Below are 21,830 nucleotides of genomic sequence, written 5' to 3' on the forward strand. Positions count from 1 at the left end.
CGAAAGCATGGCTACCAAAGACAAAGCTGACAAAATGGCATCCGATGTCGCACACATGAAAGAGTTGATGAAGAAGAAAGACGATTTAGAAGCCGAAATTAAGGAATTCCAAGATATTCTTGATTCGGTGCGCATATTCTTTCATCAACAGAAACTTTTCCGCAAAATACCAGGGCTATTAAGCCCCGCGGATATTGTTGACGGTCTATATCTGCTGTGTCATGCTATCTTACTCGGCCAGTTTCTACCGTAACGCCCGGCTACGGTCATATAGACTTCCACCCGGTCAATTTCACTAAAAAAAAACCGGCTCGAACCCTGCCATATTTTTGCGGTCCACTGATTCCCTAAAACGTCGGAAATGTAACATGTCAATCCAATATTGGTAAACCATCTTTCAACAGTGATCCAGGTCCTCTCCGGCCGTATGTGGGAAGGCCTTCCAGCAACCTGCGGATGGTCGTGGGTTATCCCCGGGCTCTGCTCGGTTTCCTCCCACCACAATGCTGGCTGCCGTCGTATAGGTGAAATATTCTTGAGTACGGTGTAAAACACCAATCAAATAAATAAATAATCCACCCATTTAAACTTTTGAATCGGACAACTCAAATCAACGTCTGCCGTGTTTGGGGTTTTTTGTTTCAACTTCGAAAATTTTATCCTACTCAGCATTCTGTTTAAAGAATTGCATGTTCTGTAAACAGGAACATTAATGATTAAAACTTTGACTTAAGTCCAAGATCACCAGCTTTCTGATGTTTTAATTGCAGTGCAGTATTTTGTGTACAGGTACTGCACTGTCACAAAATCCAAGATCCTACACATATGTTTCCATGTCTTAAACTGTGTACATAAATTGCACATTTTGCTTACAGCAAGATGGAGTTGGAATGTCTGGACCTCTGGTGGATGCTGAAGGTTACCCTCGATCAGACATAGATGTATATACAGTCAGACATGCCAGGAACAAAGTTATCTGTAAGTGTCCGGGTTTGTGTAGACCTTAGCTCAGCTGGCTTTCAGTCCAGTCAGCATGACAAGGTAAAATATATTTATTTGATGCGAAATGAACATTTGATCTTCCCTGTGCAGTTAGATTTGTGTTCTCTGCAGTTATACATATTCACTGACATGGTAACTTGTTCTTCTCAGTACACTGATACAAGTCAAAAAATACTGAGCCGATTTTTCCTTATTTACAGGTTTGCAAAATGACCACAAGGACTTGATGAAATCCATAGAACAATGTCTATATAAAATCCATGCTGATGCCCGAGACCACAGTAATGAAGAATTGCAGACAACGTCCTTCCCAAAACCTGCTGCTAAATCAACCAGTTCTGAGAAGAAACCTTTCGCTAAAGTGGATAGAGTTGATGCTGGCTCCCCCAGCGCAGTTGCAGTAAGTATTCAACTTTGATCTGGATACATGTGACACAGACACTAGCTGGTGTGTTTGATTGCAGCTGATTAGCCCATTATGAAATCAAAATCAAGGGACTTGTTAGGTATCTGGTGAAGGGCAGAGACAAACGCCTCTAGCCAGATTGCCACATGACCCTGTATCTATGTAATTTGTATACTTTATTATGGTAGTCTTTATAATACTCGAAGGCCTGCTGTTAATTGTCAAGCATTTTTATTCTTCCTGAAAATGATAGATAAATTTTCATTGAAAAGTCACAGTTTTGTCCGGGAATATCCGCGAATATAAATAGACTGTTGTACTGAAATCTGAAGTAAAAGTTTTTCAAAAAATTTGCATTTGTATAGGTTTAAGAAACATTTCATATTAATATCTGTTTTACAGGGACTGGAGGTAAATGATCTGCTAATAGAATTTGGATCCATTACCGCAGAGAATTTCCAGAATTTGCAGAATATTGGCAAAGTTGTGCAGCACAGTGCAGGGGTAAGTTTGTAAGATAAGATTAAGAAAATAGTTACATGTATTTTCCAGTAGATAATTTGTTACACATCTATCCATTCATGCAGTGTTAAAGAAAGTTTATAATTGTACACATGTAATGCCACTTTTCTGTGGATGGTGAAGAGAGATTACTGACGCCATCATTGAATTGCATTGCGTTTGGTTTGGATGTTGGAAGGTACATGCAATATCATTGCAATTCAATTTATAATCTTACATTTTCGTGGTTTAAATGAAAGTTTCTCAATTTCAATTTTAGCGAAGTTTGCCAGTATCTGTTATTCGTGATGAGAAAGAGGTCCGTTTGAGCCTCACTCCCCAGACCTGGAATGGGCGGGGCCTTTTAGGGTGAGTGACAAGTTAGGGGATGGGGTGATATTCTGTACATGATGTGGAATAATATTAAATTTTATTTCCTGCAGCAGTTCAAGTTCTTTAGACAAGTGTACTTCCTGTAAACCTAACTTTGCATCAACAGGTGTTAACTAGTTCTCCTGTCCTGATTGGTCGGTCTACAATAATGCACATAAATGGAAAAACATAAGTGTGTTGGGTTGTACTACATCAAGTGAAACTGTAAATCTTGCAAATATTTAAAGAAATAAAAAAGTGAAGTGAAAGAAAAAAATTCCTTTGAAGACATCTTGTATGAGAGAGGCACAGTTTCAGTTATTTTAGTATTGGGTGAAAAGATTTGACAATAAATGTCTTGTTATAGAGAAGATATCAGTCAAATTATTTTTTTTAGAGAGAGTCGGTGGGGGGGGGGGGGGAAGTGGGGGTGGAGGGCTCAGGCAGAAGTTAGGAAGTATGAAAATTAAGTTTATGGGAAAACTTCTGCTGACATGTACATTATACTGTCATGATATGTTTTATTCTTTATTTCCAGGTGTAATATACTGCCCTTAGGGAGGTGATGAGAAGCCAGAACAGCAGAACATCTTAGTCATTTACAGATTCTTCACACAACCATCTGATTATAATCACTGTTGTTCAAACAGCTTGTTGGCCAGAATGTGTATCAGTGTACAACTTATGGTCTGTGAACACACAACCAGACTTCAGTGATATCAAACCTCTAATAAGTGTAAATATCACGTTGGTGTTGCGCAAATCACCAACATTTCTCTCTGTTGAACTTCGTGTTCTCTCAAGCTAACTTCAAGGATGACAATTTTTGTACATTGAATCAATGAACAATATGTATGTTGTACATAAATTTTATATGTGGAGATCCTATTTGTCATTATTTGTTGAATTCTTTCTGGATCATTGACGAATGATCGCTAGGACCCACAAGGTTCACTTCCACAGTCAGACGGAATCTTTGAGATCGCCAGGTTTCAGTGTTTCATTGGCTATATGCCTTTTTTATGATCAAACATTATTGAAGTTTGTCGATCACTTATAGCCTCCACCAGTATGACCTATGGTTGAACATCTCTGTCACTTGTGCAATCATTTGTCAGTTGTGTCATCATTCAGAAGCCGTAATTCTGGCTTCCACCATATAAAGGACAAATTCTTTAGTATGGTTTTGTTTTGCTAAAACAATGAAGTGAATCGTTCAGCAGAAATGATGAGTATTGAGATACCATTGTGAAACAATTTCATGTCCCGAATCATTTTAATATTGAGTATTTCTAAGGGTTAAAACTGATTCTTATTTTCAGAAAGGAGTGTCATTGTAAAAATCAAGCACGTTGCGATGTGTTTGTCATGTTGAAATTGCCGGTTTGTCTATAAAAAAAAAGGGGTGACGAAAGGCGGAAATTACTGTATGATTAGTCTCATGTTGTTATAATGTATAATGAACAAGGCAATTGTGTCAGAAGTAACTTGAATCACAAAAGTTTTGATATTTAGTTTTCCCCGTGTATACTTGTTTCTTGTCCTATTTATTTTCACACTATTAGAGCACCCTGTTGCCTTTCATGTGCTTTAACAGTTTGTATTTTTCTGCATTCCTTATCTTTTTAGCAGCAACAGTTATAAAGTCAACATAAAGGCGCAAGTATACAGTTGAATTAATTATCGTGTATTGAAGTGTCAAGTGGTCAGGTTCCTACGATGTGACTGCGTTGGTACCGGAAGGTGCATGCAGCCGGCATATTATACAGCTACCATTTCTAATTTTTAGTGAATGGTTATCGGCCCTTGTCCGGTGTGAGTGTATTCTGTGCTGCGTGGAATGGTATAACCGACGGTGCCGCCGGTAACTATTATATCTTACTCGGAACTGCTGTAAAATCTTTTACCTAAAATAGTACCTCGTGAAAGGTTTCCATAGTGGCACGAGTACGCTGCATCTGGTATCTATTCAGTCCTTTCTGATGATTTATGAGCTCGTGTTCCGTACATTGGTCCAGTAGATTGGACTCTTGGATACAGGAGAGTTTAGGGAATAAATAGGAAGTTGTGAGGCACTGAGGAATTCTCGATGAAATTTTCCGTCAACTTTTCCTTGATGGGACACTTGGGGCATTCATCCAGTTTTAAAGATTTGTGCATTCCCAACAACCTTTCGTGGTGCGTATTAACACGTAATTATTAAATACATACATGTCCGGTTCCTGGTGGACAAGTGTGTTAAGAGATTTGATCTTGTTCAACCCGGAAAGCGTCTTTTTTTCCAGAGAGAAATCTGTTACCACATGTCCTGCCCTCCGAACCGCAGACCACGAAACACGTGTCCATTGAAAAATGAATAGTTTCATATAGTGCTAAGCAGTCATAAGAAGACACGACACTATACCATGTTCATTTCGCACCACGAGAACTAGATGATCTCCGTCCAAACACGGGTCTTTGAAGGTCAAAGCGCTTGCTAGAGGTACAACTCGGACATGGGACATTTAAATTAGCCATTTTCAAATTACTTTTGTCTAAATATTTTGTCGTCCATTTATTTTGGTGCCATGTCTTACGTGGCTTTCCACACTCAGATTTGGATCGAAATGCATTTGAGAAACTCGAGTGTAATTTAAGCTATTGGCTACGGGCCACAAATGTGGCACGGGAACAACCATCCATATTAGTCATAAAATCTAATATGACACTGTTAACATTTTTTTCCTCACCATTTTAGTGCGTGTCTCGTGGGTTGTTATTTCCACCTCTCATGCGAGCAATATATACGTATGTTATTCAACCGTCGCTGTGCAATATGCACTTTTTCTTCTTTTATTGAGTGGTTTGGGCCGAGCACTATATACATCCACATGTGCATGGTACTACAGATTAGCATTTGTGTCTTGTTCTGCGATGGGTAAAGCGTCTCTACAATGTACTCCACACATTGTTGTCCATTGTAAAACTGTGTATTTATATATGCTATGTAAAAATACAACACATTTTTGGGGGGATTTTCGAGGCCAAAACGACACTTTTTTAGGCCTATTTACGTTTTTGGCGCCTGGTAGCGAAACTATGACGGCATTTCTGAAGTGGTGAAAATTGTCACTGATTACCTGAAGTATAGTTCCAGATTTAGAGTGTACTGCAGTGTGTGTTTTCGCATCTACGCAAGGTTTTCTTCTATTTCTCTATGTAAACCCGCTTGGAGCGCATCGTTATTGCGAAGCACAACACTTAGTTCATATTTATTTATTAATTTATTTCATTGGTGTTTTACGCCGTACTCAAGAATATTTCACTCATACGACGGCTGCCAGCATTATGGTGGGAGGAAATCAGGCAGAGCCCGGGGGAAACCCAAGACTATCCGCAGGTAGCAGACAGACCACGTACGGTCGGAGGGCTTAGTTCATAAGCTGCCGGTCAAATTATTTATTTGTTGTTTTTTTTTTGTTTTTTTTTTTTACAATAAAATGATGTCTGTTCGCACTCTTTAACTGCATGCTACAAAATGATCGCATTTCCAATGATTCGGCCAGGCCATGATTAAAAACAAAAATGTTGCGGGGAAAAGTGACCGAATCACTGAATTCGGGTCGACTCCTAATGTTTTGCAGCCGATAGGCACAAATCCGTTAGGCATACTGTTTAATACCATGCACTACAGTCTGTGTGGCTCAGTACTGCTCGGTACGTCAGTGCATCGTTAGATCACTTGACACACATCTGTGTGGCTAATACCTTATAATAGTGCAATTGCACTGCACAATAACCAGACCCCGTTTTAAATCCATAGGTTCTAGTGTAACAAAAAGACTGTGTTAAAATTTCGAACTCTCTCTAGTTTCGAAGAGAGAATAAAATAGATGAAATGAAATCTGCCGGTAATTCCACGACATAAAAGGATAAGACAATTTATCCTTGGAAAGGATGGGTATGATTAAACTTTAAGAGACGAATTGGCAAACATATATAAAAATATGTATAAAGAAAAAAGTTATAAGCATTTCGTATTTAACTTATGGAAGGTTAAATATATATTAGCATTTGAGCTTTTGACATGTAGTTCGAATGTGTTCTCCAGACTCGTATGCAAACTGGCATTTTTACGCCAAGGCATACACGCTTTTACGGCTTATTGAACTTGTCTATTTCGTATTCTTACAAGGCACACTGTTTTTGGTGAAAGAAAACTACGCTTACGAGAGTCTGACAGAATCCTACAGATTTACATGGACACTGAATCCATTCTGATTGACTGGTGTGATACATAGACAAGCCCAGGCTACGCCTAGCCTAAGATGAATTTTAGGTGTGGTACATTTATTCAAGCGCGACACAATTGCACTGTTTAACCATATCAGGAAACCATATCTCCAGTATCAGCCAATCAGAATAGATTCTGTATCCCTTTTAAGTTCTAAACTTAATTGACAAGTCTTACTACCAGACTGTTATTCTTACAGATCACAATCGTTTCCAATCATATTATTTATTATATTCAGAATTTCAGGGACAGTACTTAACTTTATTCTTTGTGTGTAAATAAATAGCAAACATCGTCTGGAGGTTTCGCATAATCTTGGCCTATTCCAGGTTTCCTTCCCCTTAATTCTCACCGAGATGGATGAAGTTAATTTAGCATTTTATTCAGTAAGGCATGAAAATGAAATTTTGTGCTGAATCGTGTATGTTTTTAAGAAGCATGTAGTTAAAAATAACTTGTTGGGAATCCTTGCTTTTATGTTTGCTCTACTTATACGAATGCGTCTGTATATACAAATAGATCGTGGTCTCCCGCGGAAAAGTTTCTGTTTGTCTACACGTGAGTTGATATATAGATTTCTGTTATACAATCCACCAAATTTTCTTCAGTTTAATATTTATGTTATTGATTATCATTTTATGAATAATCAATACTGTTCTTAGTTATTGCTTTAGACGATACGTGTATTGCATTACTTATGTCTCTCACTGTACATGTATATGTAAGTGGGTAGACGGTTTATAGCTCATTGGTTTTGTTATGACGTGAGGTATCCATGCAGTACCTGCAACAATGACAAGTTCTATCCAATACAAGCGCTCTATACGTGTAGATAGTTCTCTGCGCGTGGTTGTTTTACGGTGTTCTCCTCAGCGAAAGCAGATTTGCAGGTATCGCGCATGAGAATGCGTTCCTTTGAGCAGGTTACTCTCTCCAGTCTGTCTGACCTATTTATGTATATAGGATGTGGACTAATAATAAACGAAGCATTCCGTGTGAACATATTCCTGAGCGGACTCGTCAGTGAACTGTGACAAACAAACCGACAGCGTGCATTCTGCTGGAGACAATACTCTGGGGCACAGCGGGTACGCGGTGGGGGGAAGCCGACCTGTATAGGCAACATCGGCCGGGACACGGGCCGAACTTGGACGTGTCGTTCTGTTGTTATAATACTACCACAGTATAGGAGTAGAGTTACAGCTGTAGAGCATAGCTTTATTTTAGAGTGCATCCGTGTCAAAAGTGCAGCAAGTTGAATATAACGGTATTGTGCAGATGCAGTGCTGTTAGCTTTACTCAACCATGCCGACAGGTAAGTTTCTCTGTTAACAAAACTTGCAGTTAGGCCTATATAGCGTTGAGTTTTCTGTCTGTACAGATCTCCAGTTATTCAACTGATGTGCACAAGTCGAACCTGGAAAGCAAACAACAACGAGTGTGCTTGTTGTACATATTTATGCGATGCAAATAAATCAGGTCTCGGCGGATCTGTTAGTAAGTTAGACTTAATTCTTACGTTTACTACTGTTTAAATACTACCGGTATTTGACAGCTGACTAGCTGGATGTGAACGCAGTGCTTTCTAAAGCACTTGAATGCACCCCATAACACATGGGCAAACATAACAAGATCTCCGTTCATCTTGTGGTGAGCTGAGTAGTCAAATGCGACAGAGTTTACTGTAACCTGCCAACAGTTGAAATGTCAATGCATGAAAAGCCATATGGGACAACATTACGGTTGACGTTTCTTTTTTTCCTCCGGAAATTGACCAAGCCCACACTGAGTATCTAGCGTTCATTTCAAAGTGTTTATTTGGTTTGCCGGATATGTTGCATTATTTTTGCCTGTCTGCAGCTTTCTCCTGATTGTGACTTTCGAGTATTATACGTCAATGCAGTCAGTACTAACATATATTTTTCCTCACTAGCAAACCTCCATCCATGAAACCAATTAATCTACTTATTGATTAATTAGTATGATAATTTAGATGCTATTATGTATTAGTGCAAACAATAATACTTGATGTACTTTGTAGTTATACCAGTTAGGCTACACTATTAATGTACGGAACAGTTTCAGGCTATATCCTGGCGCATATGGGTTTAGATAAGCATGATAGCAGACTTGTTAGCCACAAATGTGGCAAATCCAAGCAGATGTGTGTATTTATCTGAAAACTGCAGTACATATTATGAAAGCCTGACAACCGCCATTTCGTGAGTAGTTGCATAGTATATGGTACGCTACAAACAACAACTGTTGACATGCGTTGATGGTATTCACAATCCAGTATGTAAAGAACAGCTGGCACCATAGTAAACATCCCTTAGTACAGCTGAAAAGTTATCTGTACAGCCGCGGAGGCGTGCATCCACGTGTCGCCAGGTATCCACATACAATAATGCTGTTGAACCTAATCCAATCAATCATTCAATACAGTTTTGATTGATCGATTGTGTAGTGAATTATGAAACTCATACGTGTCACATTCTCTAGAAGAGGTATGAAAGAATTCAATGAAATGAGGTGAGATGACAACTTGGGAATCTGAGGCTACTTTCACATATCTATTCACACCTATTTACGTTCTCAAAAATGTTTTCATATAATTATACCTGTTCTTTAGTGCCGTATCGTGTCTGGATGGAACCATTTTCCTGGACAGGGTTCACTGGACATTCATATGATATATACGTCGGGCGTTTAACATCGTCCAAGCTGAGATTAATGTATAGACAGTTTAGCATCGTCCAAACTGATATTAATATAGCCATTTTATCATCTTCCAAACTGGTGTTGATGTAGACATTTTACCATCTTCCAAACTGATTTTGATGTAGACATTTTAGCATCTTCCAAACTGATATTAATATAGGCATTTTATCATCTTCCAAACTGGCGTTGATGTAGACATTTTAGCATCGACAAAACTGACATTTTGCATAGACATTTTAGCAGCGTCAAAACAGATATTCATATCGACAGGTTATCATCATCCAAAATTTGTTTGTGTAAAGACAGTTTTGCGATATTCTCTAATATTAATGTTGACAGTCTCATAACAGTTAATACAAACAGTTTAACAGTTTCCAGACTGATGTGGATAAAGACAGTTCAGCAGTGTCCAAACAGCATTTTCTGTCGCAGCCAGTGGCGTGTATTTATACAGCCTATTTGTTGACATTTGTTCGTATTGGGCTGTGTTTACACCTGCGTGTTTACAGGTATTGACCCTTGTGGTACAGGGTATGTATACAGACGGGAGTCGTCCGGACCATCTGTTACGAACGGGCACGTGTTTGGGGAGTGGACGAGGAGAGATTCCATCTGTCATGTAGTGGTCAAGTGGACAGTGGCCTCTTTGACCATACTGACCGGTACAACAATCAGTGGGCTTGGGTTCATGCACACAAACACAATGTCGTCCACTGTCATATATATATATATATATATATATATATATATATATATATATATATATATATATATATATATATATAGCTTATCTTTATGATCTGACTGACCATCACAACAATGTCCATTTGATTACGACACAAAGGTTGTGTGCCTGATAAGCTTCCAGCTATACGTCACGCATGTGTCATTGTTACCATTTTCTCCTTGTTACCATGTATTATCTCATTGTAACCATTAGCCGATGCCTCATTAACCAATTACCTCGTCACAAAGCCCCGGCACATCTGTCTCTGCAGGTCTGGTCATGCGCACATATCAGTCTGCGTTAGAAGAGGGTTAATCAAACGTATTGTGTCATGATGTACGGAGATATCTCATGCAGCAATCTGGATTTCGACGCTGTCATGCGGCAGGCTGGATTACATTGATGTCATGCGACAGCCTGGGGCACCAGTTGTCGTGTGACAATTTCGAATACCTTGACATTCTCGAATACCCTAGGGGAACGGGTAGTAGCTAAGTCAGTAATGTGCGACTCCACGAAGCCCAACCACGAGACACTCGAGGTGCGTGTTCAAACCTGGCCTTGGACGAGGAATTTATAGATTTGTACATTCACCGCACTCATTGTTTGAAGGAGCTTTGGTTACAGTGATAAGTCGACAGCGTTCGTAGGCCCGTTTTGGTAACCGCTAGCCTTGCACCTGTATGGCGGCCAGTGTGTGCGTTACATGTGGGAAAGATAGTCAGTCATTTGCGTTAAACACGTCATTCATTCATTCAGTCAATCTATGCCTACATGTAAGTGTTGTGTGCATGCAGCCTGGTTTACCTGTACATCTGCCGGAGCTCTTTGCTATCGGTATACTCAAAGAAAGCCAATACGTACAGAAAGGAAATCTGGACCTTATTGTCGAATGGTGAATTATTGGATTAATTCCATTCAACTGATTATAATTGTGTGCCGTTTAGTGTCCGTCCATGAACAACGATATTAAAGAAGCAGGGACTCGATTCATCAAGTAATCCACCTACTATAGTGAATTAAAGAATCATCGATTATTCACCAGAGTATGACCTAATTATCCCACCAGATAATAATGCAGCTCATTTTAAAGTCGGTGAAAAGTCCGTGACATCTCAAACTAGTCATTTCACCAGTAAATTGCTGACGAGTTCACGCGCTAATAAATCCGATTAGCGGGGAATCAAGTCATTATTATATAATGAGTAGATCCGTCCACTAGATGTTGCACGAGTAAGTGGGTCGAACTGTGAAGATATCATTGCTCCAGTCAGTAGTGAATGGAAGATTTTCTGATCACCTCGTCATAGTCTGTCCTAGAATATACATTTATAAGTAATGTCGTACGAGGTAAAACCCCACGCATGCATACACACATAGGTCATGTTATCAGTGACTTAGGCAGTCAGTAAAATAGAAGACAATTGCGGTAATTCTGCGGACAGTGCAGAAATCATAATTACATGGAAAAGAGTTCTACGTCTTCGAATGAATCAAACGCATTTACCTTACATTTTGTCATATATGTGTATGGAAGACACGCATTTTTATCCATTGCCTATTTTCGAGGTCAAACGGTTAAGTCATGGAAAAACAGAAAATAATTACAAAACAAAAGGCAATATATTTGTCTGCAGTGAGCTAGTCATGTACTCTGAGCGTATTATTTGCATGTGTGAAGTCATACTGATTTGACCTAGCGGCTATTACAATTATGTGGTGTGTGCATGGGCAATTAGCTGAGGTTTGTCAGGGGCGTGCTATTTACATGCTTAAATGTAATTATATTTTGTTATATTATATTCATATAAAGTTATTAATATAAGGTGTTGTCGATCTACATGTATATATCAAAAGGTGCAATATCGCTACTTCTGTAGGCGTTGTTTTCTTCTTCATAGACATCTAGGCCCACCTGTACAAGGTATGTACACTGTCCAAAGAACTGAGTGGTACACATCAGGCATATATGGCTCAGTGATACCGTCATCGATATCCCACTATATGCAGATATATCTGTGATGTAGCAGCAGTCCAAAAATCAGACTTAAATTCCTGTTAAAAATTAATAGATTAATTTTTTGAGTGTGTTGTACCACTGTATGATGCAAGTGAAATATCTATTCCAATTTAACGACTTAATACCACCACGCATGCGCAGATCACATAGACCTACATCGGTTTCTTTTATGCATTTATTGTACCATAAGTCAAAGTCCGAGTTGTACAAGTTGGTATATCCTGGAGTTGAGCTTAGTTTATCCGGCGATGGTATAATCATCATGTAATACTGTCACTCAGTGCAGTTTATCCGGCGGAGGTATAAGCATCATGTAATACTGTCACTCAGTGCCTTTATAACACATATTCTGTGTAAACACACAGCAATATGTTAACTTTTCATGCAGCTGTATTGTTGTCCTATGTATAGGCCTATAGGCCGTATGATCTTGTTTACAAACATTTCACTGAGTGACATATTGTCGATCAACTAACGGTATATTTAGTCCTGAGGATTGAGAAGGCTGTGGTGACTGTATCATATGGCATGACATACGCGCACTGGTGTATACATACATGAGCTGTGATACTGACACAGATCGGCTTGAATGACAGATGTACATGAATTTATATATTTCACTGACCCACATATGTATACATGAAAGCCTCAGTGTATTTCATGCCTGAATTTTTTTTTTCATTACATGCGATGTTCTGCAGTTTGACATGCATTGTGTGCGAGCACGTATAATTACAGGTGTATGTAGTTTAAAAGTGGAACGTTAAATATCTGTATAGGAGACGTAAGAAGATGACCTCAGACACATTGCTGTACATGTAGGGCAAAACGTATATCTTATTTAGTTATATAAGCGCAATATTTTTGACGCCATGCAGAGTTTTAAATAATTCGACGACAAACAGCATAGGGTTATAGGCTTGTCCCTGACCAATTTAGTCACAACCAGGATTCCAGCTCTACTCGGAAGATCTGTGATGATGTACACCAAACAACCTACACATCTATATATATAATTACGCTGATTGATGCACTGTCAAAATGTAACCCAAGAGAGGGGAGGGGAAACACAAGTTTCAGCGCAGAGAAGTTTAATACTGGAACTGTTGGTCTTGATTTTTCTCCGATAATGTATGCTGATTCAATAGATCTTGAATGCTAATATGTGTATGTCCTGATACTCAACTTTATGGTCTAACACATGACTATAGGGGCATTAAGATTAAACATCGAGCACTTTTTGATCAAAGCTTGTACGTCCATTCCTTTTTTGTTTTTAAGTGGGTGGCGATATAAGAAAATCAGATTACTACATACGACCCTAACCTTTAGGTGCATTGGCGTTTAACGTTACATTAAAGAACACTTCAATTACATGCATATATGATGGTGGAGAGTTTCGTGGGCGGAGGAAACCGGCGTGCAGGAAGTATACCACCGCCCAAATAAATATATCCAAGAAAGTTGTTCTGATATTTTTATCTGTTCAGATTTAAGAATAAAAATTAGACAGCTAAGTACGGTTGTTATATACTGCTTTTTGACCTTAATGTCAGTAAGGCTTTAGCTCCTTAACCTGAAAGATAGCCCCCTGACAGAGCATGCCTAAAATTCAATGTTCGTCCCGTCGTCTCTACTGCATAGTATTAAAGTACGATTTATAAAATCGCCTAACCCACGCAGCCCTAAAGCACAAACTTGATACCAAGTTTAACAGACAGTGTTGGTTGAGATTTAAGCTGCTAAAACGAGAAACAAAGAAGGATGAAAGCTTTATAGGCCTAACCCGCTTAACGAGTATCGCTATCACATCAGGTAGGCTATGCGAAACTCACTATTCCTTTAAATATGAGTTAACGAATGTTGCTTTTGTTTGAGGCAAGGAGTGTTGCTTTTGTTGGAGGTAATGACTTTCGTGTCTGTCTGAGGTAAAAAGTATTGGCGAAGAGTATTGCCTTTTTCAAAGGTAAAGAATATTGCTTTTGTCTTAAGTAACGAGGATTGTTTTTTTTCAAGGGAAGTTTTGCTTTTATCTGAGGTAACGAGTATTGCTTTTGTCTGAGGTAATAGTTATTGCTTTTATGTGAGGCAAAGAGTATTGCTTGTATTCGAGATTACGAGTATTGCTTTGTCTGAGGCAAAGAGTATTGCTTTTACCAGTGGTATAACGAGTATTACTCTAGTATGCGGTATAGAGCATTGCACTCGGAGGTAACAAGTTATTGCTTTTATATGTGGTAACAAGTATTACTTTTGTCTAAGGCGAGATGTGGCCTATATCATTTCCAGTGCGTAGGAAATCTGCCTGTAGAGTCTACCTTTAGAAGTGGCTTGAGAGTATCTTCATTTATGATTATAAGGTACATGAATATATATGCCTTAGTCACACCTATGCAACTGAAACCAACAGATCCATCGCTGATATCGGTCTGTACAAATATCAATATTTTAGGCAAATCCAAATTATTTATTAAAAAGGAAAATAAACCACATGAAATGGCGTAGTTTCCCTGGTGGTTGGCCGCGTCGCTATACCTAGCTTATGTGTATGCATGGTTATCAGTATAGCCTGATACTATTGGTGAGAGTAGGATGATAAACGCCGTGCTCTATATTCCCTGTTGACATTTTACCATCCCGTGTAGGCCTATATACATCAAATCTCAGGGATATATTTCCGCTCACTAAATACAGTGTAATCGTTATGGATATTTCATGTGTAAGCAATCTTGCAGATGTGAAGTGTATTTTGGTAATGCAGCTTTTCCCAAGCTGGGACAGACAGAACAATACAATCGTGTACTCAGATTATTGTCTGTACACAGACACACGTGTCAGTTTGTTTGTATATGCCTAACTGTTGTAAATCAGCGGACCAATATTACATATACATGTATACAGCAAATAAGGATGTCCCATCAAATAAGGACGGTAATGCTTATGTAGAAGAAATCAAGTCCGTATTTCAGTGTTTTTGATGCGAATGTAGATGAAATTTGTCAATTTAGTTTCACTCTGAAATTCTAAAGACCCTAATATTAAAGAGTGGGTTAATACCTATATAGCTACGAGGCTTCAACTGTGACACATGCACTGTGCAAGCTGAAAAGTTGCATCTCTCTGTTCATCTTAACTATAATAACGATTTATTATGATTAGGTAATGATTTGTTGATAACGATCGATGTTTATGATTACTTGGATAAAGAGCACATTTAAGTGATATGGTGGGGAACAGAAGAGTCACTTCCTGTTTCCAGATGTTGGTTAAGAGTTTACATAATGCTATCCATGGCCAAGGGTGTTAGCACGCAAGCACGGCGCAATGACTCAAGAACCTTTCACTAATGCGGTCGCTATGAGTTCAACTCCAGCTCACGCTGGCTTCCTCTCCAACCGTATGTGGAAAGGTCTGCAGCAACCTGCGGATGGCCGTGAGCCGTAATGCTGGCCGCCATCGTATGTGAAATATTCTTAAGAACGGCGTAAAACACATCAAATAAATGAATCAATAAATGTAATGCTTTTCAATTCAAGAAATGCGTAAAGTGTTGAATATATTTTACCTCCATTTTCCCAGCAGTCCGTCCAAGTATATATGGTTTAGCAGTTAGAAATCATCGATTCACGTTCTCCCGGGTATATATATTTTAATCAATTTTTATAAATTAATATGCGTTCAATACGCAATGCTGCAATGAAACAGCTCCAACTGACCAAAATGGAATAGTTTATGGTCTTGTGTGTAGAACTAAAAACTGAGCAACACAACTTGTTACGGTTCAGGATATACTGTAACGTAGACTGAATGGCATTTTATGTATTTACAGCACTTAAAACGGAGCGATATATAGGGATGTTTGCGCTGTAATAAAGCACATACAATCCCTTATATACGGAGCATATACTTAGTATTATGTATTGTGTTATTCATATTCTTGTGATGACTATTGAGATACACCTATATATATATATATATATATATATATATATATATATATATATATATATATATATATATATATATATGTGTGTGTGTGTGTGTGTGTGTGTGTGTGTGTGTATCTCAATAGTCATCTACAATGTTAAATCACCGGCTCAGTTTCGTAAAAATGTAAATGTTAACATTGTTATCTGTCGTTGGCTTATAGTTAATTTGTGCATATCTCTTCTTTTTCCCCTTTTTCGCGGTAAGGATTGGTTGTGTTTAACGGAAGGAACTTAATGTTTATATGCAACTTGGCCAGAATCCCATGCCCAATAGTGCAGTGCTAAATCCGTGAATTTGGCCAAATCCTCGACCGGATTAACGGATTTAAGACGGATAAGTAAATCCCTGGTTTCATGGCCCATTTGCAGCCTCTCGCTGTCCCGTCAATGCTAGCTGACCACGTCGTTTGCCAAAGTGGATAGACAAACGTATCTATTCCCAGGCAATATTGGGAGGTAATTGTCAAATCATGTACTCGCTACTCGGCGTGTACTTCATCCCACTTATCTCCGTATGTATGATAAAGGTTTATTTTACTGTCCGATTCTAAACAAGCGAGGGAAAAGCCGTGGTAGAAACGCAAAGCACCTGTCATGACGGCTGTCTAGCATTGACAACAGACCTGGATGCTCTTGATGCAGTCCAACATATAGGGATCGGTTACCGCTTTGAACGATATTATGGGTCAAAATTACTTCCACATTTTGACCAAATAATGTCTTATGAAATAATTGCCTGAGATTCTGGACTTTCCAGCTGCGCATGGGCATAAAAATAGCTTTACGGACACGTGATAAATGCCTCCGTGATGAATTACAAAGTGGCCGTGTAATTGCTCCCCGCATGCAAACTGCAGGGATTCGTGATCTTGGTTTTTGGTGGGATATATGTAACACGGTAGCTATTTCCATGCAGCACCAGTGATATTTACAATCTGTATAAATCTGTTGTAGACGTGTATTCGGTACCTCCCAGCGGAGCATTCCCTGGGGTAGCGTGAGAATAGTTGTGCACTGCACACTCTCGGAGGTATTGTTTCTCCCCTATAGTTCTTCATTGGTCCACCCTCAGTTGCTGCTTTTCATGGTACACGGACGGGAACGTCTGTTTTCCACGCCGACTTCCCAGGGTGATATATTTATCGTTGGACCGACGGAACTGACCCAGCTCTTACTGGTCAGCTGTATTATAGCCCCCGAGGGATCAACACGGACGCTGTGAGTTAGATTTCATCTTGACCTGCTGTTTGTTTGCTATTACAGACAGGAATAAAACTTCCACAGATAGTGTTTGGTGAAATGTGAGGAACAGGGAAGTGTTTTCTATTATACTATATACCGTATATACTGAGCGCGGACCAACCATTGCCGCGGAGCGCCTTGCGATTTCCCGGATCATCAAAAGGTTACATTTAACGTTAGAAGTTTCACAGACGTTGCAACCATGGTCAAGTGGAGAAAAAGCATGGAGTATACCTGTAATGAGAACGAAAGCGCCGATGCTGAAAAGGGTAATATATATAGTGATGACATGCTTTAATTATAGTATATAACCCTATATATAGCTACTATAATCAGTGACATATAATGAAACAGGTAACATAAATGTTAAATCAGGTATAAACCCTGAATTTCCGAATCAGCCAATCAATTTCTGAGTCCAGAAGGCACATTTTGCAACGGGACTTGGGGTGTTTAATTTCAAAGATAGCTTACAGGTTGTCATTCTTGGAATATGGCAAGCAAACATGTTATACAGACGTGCAAACATTGTATACCACGTGTTATGTGCAGCATTATGTGTTTGCGTTTGTTTAGTTGGTTAATATGGTGAAATGCTCTATCATACCTTTAGCACTAACCACAAAGCTGTATATATACGTGTAGCTGATATGTGTAGGTTTGTATATCACAAACTGCTATAACGGTCATAATGTATATAGTTGTATATATGCGGTTCAATAAGAAATGTCAAGGTGCATATTGTCAAATTAACGTGATATAACTTTAGGTGCATGGTTACAGTACCTCCGCATAATACTTCTTTGTTCTTGCAGCTATTCAGGTGAAAGTTTCGGTTTAAAAAGTTTCCGTTGCTCGACGAATAGCTTTGTTAAGGCGGTATTATTATTGCATTGAGTTGGTTAAGAAAGGGCTCCTTTACCCACGGTTTTGCTCTTCCTGAAGATAGTAACACATTCCCGCGGTACATATATGATACGTCGTAACAGATGCCCTTTGCTATACAGGTGCACACGTATTCACAACTGCCGAGGAAACTCAATGCGTATATATCTATACCTGAAACTTTTGAGGGTGCTGTTTACATGATGGGTATTCAAGGTCTATCTATAGAGCCGAAAATGTTTCCTAAAACACGATCCATCTTTTCCATTGTTGAATAAGACACACCCAGTATAAGGCAGAGTGAACAGTAACAAGTACGACTGGATATCGGGTAATTACCTTAATTAATTCAGTGTTCATATTTAAGGCTACAAGCCCAGGTATAAGTAAGTAGGCTCGCACAGTCGCGATAACGTGTCAAACTGCCAGCAAAAGTAACGAACAGCAAAACAATTTTGATTAAACTTCGGTGAACCAGGTTAAGTCTATATTATAGGCTTAATTAGTTTACATCCTAAAATAGGACCCTATATTTCACATGACTATCTTGTCTTCCTATATAAGAAGGTAGCGTCAAGAATCACGTCACATGATCAATTATTTCAAATTTGAATCGCACGATCCTACATTTGATTGATCAGATCAGCTTATCCGATGGAATGGCGGCCCTAACTGTCTCTGTTATCGTTGATATTTTTCTTTCTGAACCATACTGCGGGATTTAATGCCAACGAACAAAAAGAAACCTACCTGTTCATAGTTTCACGGGCTTGAAAGTTGTCTATAGAATGGTGTATATATATAGGTGGTTGGTACAATGTATACATAGGTGGTTGTAGACTGTGTATATAGGTGGTTGTACAATGTATACATGGTTGTGCAGTGTATACATGGTTGTGCAATGTATACATAGGTGGTTGTGCAATGTATATATGGTTGTACAATGTATACATAGGTGGTTGTACAATGTATATGTAAGAGGTTGTACAATGTGTACATAGGTGGTTGTGCAATGTATATATAGGTGGTTGTACAATGTATACATGGTTTGCAATGCATACATAGGTGGTTGTACAATGTATACATAGGTGGTTGTACAGTGTATACATTGGTGGTTGTACAATGTATTCATTGGTGGTTGCACAGTGTATACATAGGTGGTTGTACAATGTATACATCGGTGGTTGTACAGTGTATACATAGGTGGTTGTACACTGTTTACATAGGTCGTTGTACAGTGTGTATATAGGTAGTTGTACAACATATATATAGGCGGTTGTACAGTGTATACATTGGTGGTTGTACAGTGTATACATTGGTGGTTGTACCGTGTATATATAGGTAGTTGTACGATGTATATATATAGGTGATTGTACAATGTATACATGGTTGTGCAGTGTATACATAGGTAGTTGTACAACGTATATATAGCTGGTTGTACAATGTATATACAGGTGGTTGTACAATGGATATATAGGTAGTTGTACAGTGTATACATAGGTGCTTGTACAATGAATGTATGGTGTATGAAGCATTACGCTATATATATGTGTATTTCTGTGATCTGATATACACAATAGTCACGGCCATGAAGACAACAGCATATTTCCATATACTGGTTAATTGCAGCGTCCAAGTATGTCCATGTACCAGTCTCCATGACTATCCAAGATTATTAGCGCATGCGCCATGCAGTAATGTTCTGTCACCTTTTTCTGAAGAAAGGTACATCTTGCATTGCTTCAGAACCGGGTTAAATTTTCGTGTAATCCTTTGCGTTCCTTGTTGAACAGCACGGACTGCAGATTCTACTTTGCTTGAAGAGCAGGATTGGGAGACGAATGGTCTTTTTGCACTAGATACCCCAGTAACAACAGTTCCTTTCCCGATTACCTCAGGTTTCTATAATGTTCGGCCTGGTTTGTGCCACACATTGTCTCGAAATAGTGACCAGGTTTTGTTATCTGGCAGTTCTTTGTTGTGATCTCATGGATAGAGTTATAGAAATTTTACGACACTTACCGGAAGCTGCCCTATCGAGAATCACCAAGTCGTTTCCAAATTATGTAACAGATATTAAATGTCACACAGAATGGAGAAGGCCTACTTAGGCTCGCCTGTATGTCAAGGCCAAAGTCACATTCCATCATAAATGCCGGCCTATTGTGGTGGTGGTGCCCTATACATCGAGTTTCATCTTTTTGTCATGTACTCAGTTCTTGTGCTATGTAGCATGTGTAACACACAGGCCACGTTGTATAATAAACAGTTTATGTCCTCTGGTTGATGTAATAGCATATGAGGCACACGCACAGGTCATGTTCTATACAGTTTTTGTGATACACAGTTCATGTGATATTCAGCTTATGTAACACACAGTTCATGTGATGTAATAGCATATGTGATACGCGCGTCATGTGATGTAATATATGTAATACGCAGGTCATGTGCCACACAGTTTATGTGACTCACAGATCGTGTGGCATACAGTTAATGAGATACACGGTTCATTTGATGTACAGCTTTTGTGGTATACAGTTTATGGGATGTATGTGCAGGGCATGTGATACATAGAGTATGTGTCACACACCTTATGTGATATACGGATCATGTATCACACAGCTTATGTGACTCACAGTTCATGTGGCATACAGCCTATGTGGTACAGAGTTAATGCGATGTACAACCTATGCAATAGACAGCCTCTGCGATACACAGATTATAAGCTTTTTTCAGTTACCACGTTTGGCTGTACTACTGACCGTTTTCGTTTCAGAAGGAAAACATGAGAAGACTCAGTTTAAAGCTATTCATGCACGATCAACGTAGCACTGGTGATGTTCCAGTTTTCTATTCTACATGCAGAGGTACACAGATTTCTAGTTGAACGGTTTTCCAAAATATGAGATGCTTAGCTGAAAGTATAAGGCCGGATGATACATATTATGGCTAGAGCAGATGTGGTAACGCGAAGGGGGGGGGGGTCTCTTTTGGTATCAGCAGGCAGATCTAGCCAATATAGTTCAGGGGTAATTACTTCCGTAATGGTCAACAATTTTCTCGTTGGCATGTGCGTGTAAGCAGCGCCATCTATAAAGGGCACATGAAGTACCGCAATTACTTATTGTTATAGTGCACCCTACTGGCAAATTGTGCAAGAGGAGAGGAAAAATTGCGAGTCAGACATTTTAGCAAAGGAAATCTTTTAAAAGTTTCCCACACATAAAGGTGTTAAGCAGAGTCAGGCGACCAGTGAATCAATGACTGTGGAATGAAAGGAAACAAACTTAAGTATATCTGATGCGCTGAGAACTTTATTGCTTCAATATACGACAGCATAGGCCCTGTTTGATTTGTAGGGACACCCCGGGAGTTCACATGCATTTGTGTTCACATCAAGGAAAGACATCGACACTTCGTACATAATACAGCATTTGCTATTACAGAGCATTTATTTGCCATTCTAGCAAATACGTGTTTTATATGACCGTATTGGTTGTCTTGATGACAGTGTTGTCATGGCTGCTATCGTTTAAATATTTGCAGCATTGAATAATTGAAAAATACAGAAAGATCCCCGCTGGTCTGTATACTAGTATATTGCACGAACGCCCTGGCAGTCTGTACATTGTAGTTATTGGCAGACAAGCACAATGCATGTTTTATGGCAGGTTTTCGTGTTTTAACCGATG

General features: G+C 39.0%; 2 protein-coding genes across 3 annotated transcripts in view; both read left to right on the top strand.

The window, feature by feature from the left end:
• LOC135473778 (26S proteasome non-ATPase regulatory subunit 9-like) lies at positions 1-3,842 on the top strand. The gene is made up of 6 exons (XM_064753671.1): positions 1-127; positions 876-978; positions 1,203-1,402; positions 1,811-1,912; positions 2,190-2,278; positions 2,820-3,842. Exons 1-6 carry the CDS (start codon positions 8-10, stop codon positions 2,845-2,847), a joined length of 642 nt encoding a protein of 213 aa, XP_064609741.1. The 5' UTR covers positions 1-7; the 3' UTR covers positions 2,848-3,842.
• Positions 3,843-7,539: 3,697 nt separating this feature from the next.
• LOC135472512 (myelin proteolipid protein-like) overlaps positions 7,540-21,830 on the top strand; it is a 28,839-nt gene continuing 14,548 nt past the window's right edge. The window contains exon 1 of one of the 2 annotated variants that reach the window (XM_064752041.1): positions 7,540-7,869. In XM_064752041.1, the coding sequence (XP_064608111.1) occupies positions 7,860-7,869 (10 nt within the window). In that variant the 5' untranslated portion in view covers positions 7,540-7,859. Of the gene's footprint in view, positions 7,870-16,958; positions 17,523-21,830 lie in introns of those variants that run through there. The other variant, XM_064752040.1, reaches the window with a different exon arrangement.

The sequence above is a fragment of the Liolophura sinensis genome, chromosome 8 (assembly GCF_032854445.1).
Source record: "Liolophura sinensis isolate JHLJ2023 chromosome 8, CUHK_Ljap_v2, whole genome shotgun sequence".
NCBI classification, from domain to species: Eukaryota; Metazoa; Mollusca; class Polyplacophora; order Chitonida; family Chitonidae; genus Liolophura; species Liolophura sinensis.

Coding starts and splice junctions, on each gene's coding strand:
- LOC135473778 (XM_064753671.1), top strand. CDS start 8: ATGGCTACCAAAGACAAAGCTGACAAAATGGCATCCGATGTCGCACAC. Junction 1,913..2,189: donor TTGTGCAGCACAGTGCAGGG/GTAAGTTTGTAA, acceptor TTTCAATTTTAG/CGAAGTTTGCCAGTATCTGT. Junction 2,279..2,819: donor AATGGGCGGGGCCTTTTAGG/GTGAGTGACAAG, acceptor CTTTATTTCCAG/GTGTAATATACTGCCCTTAG.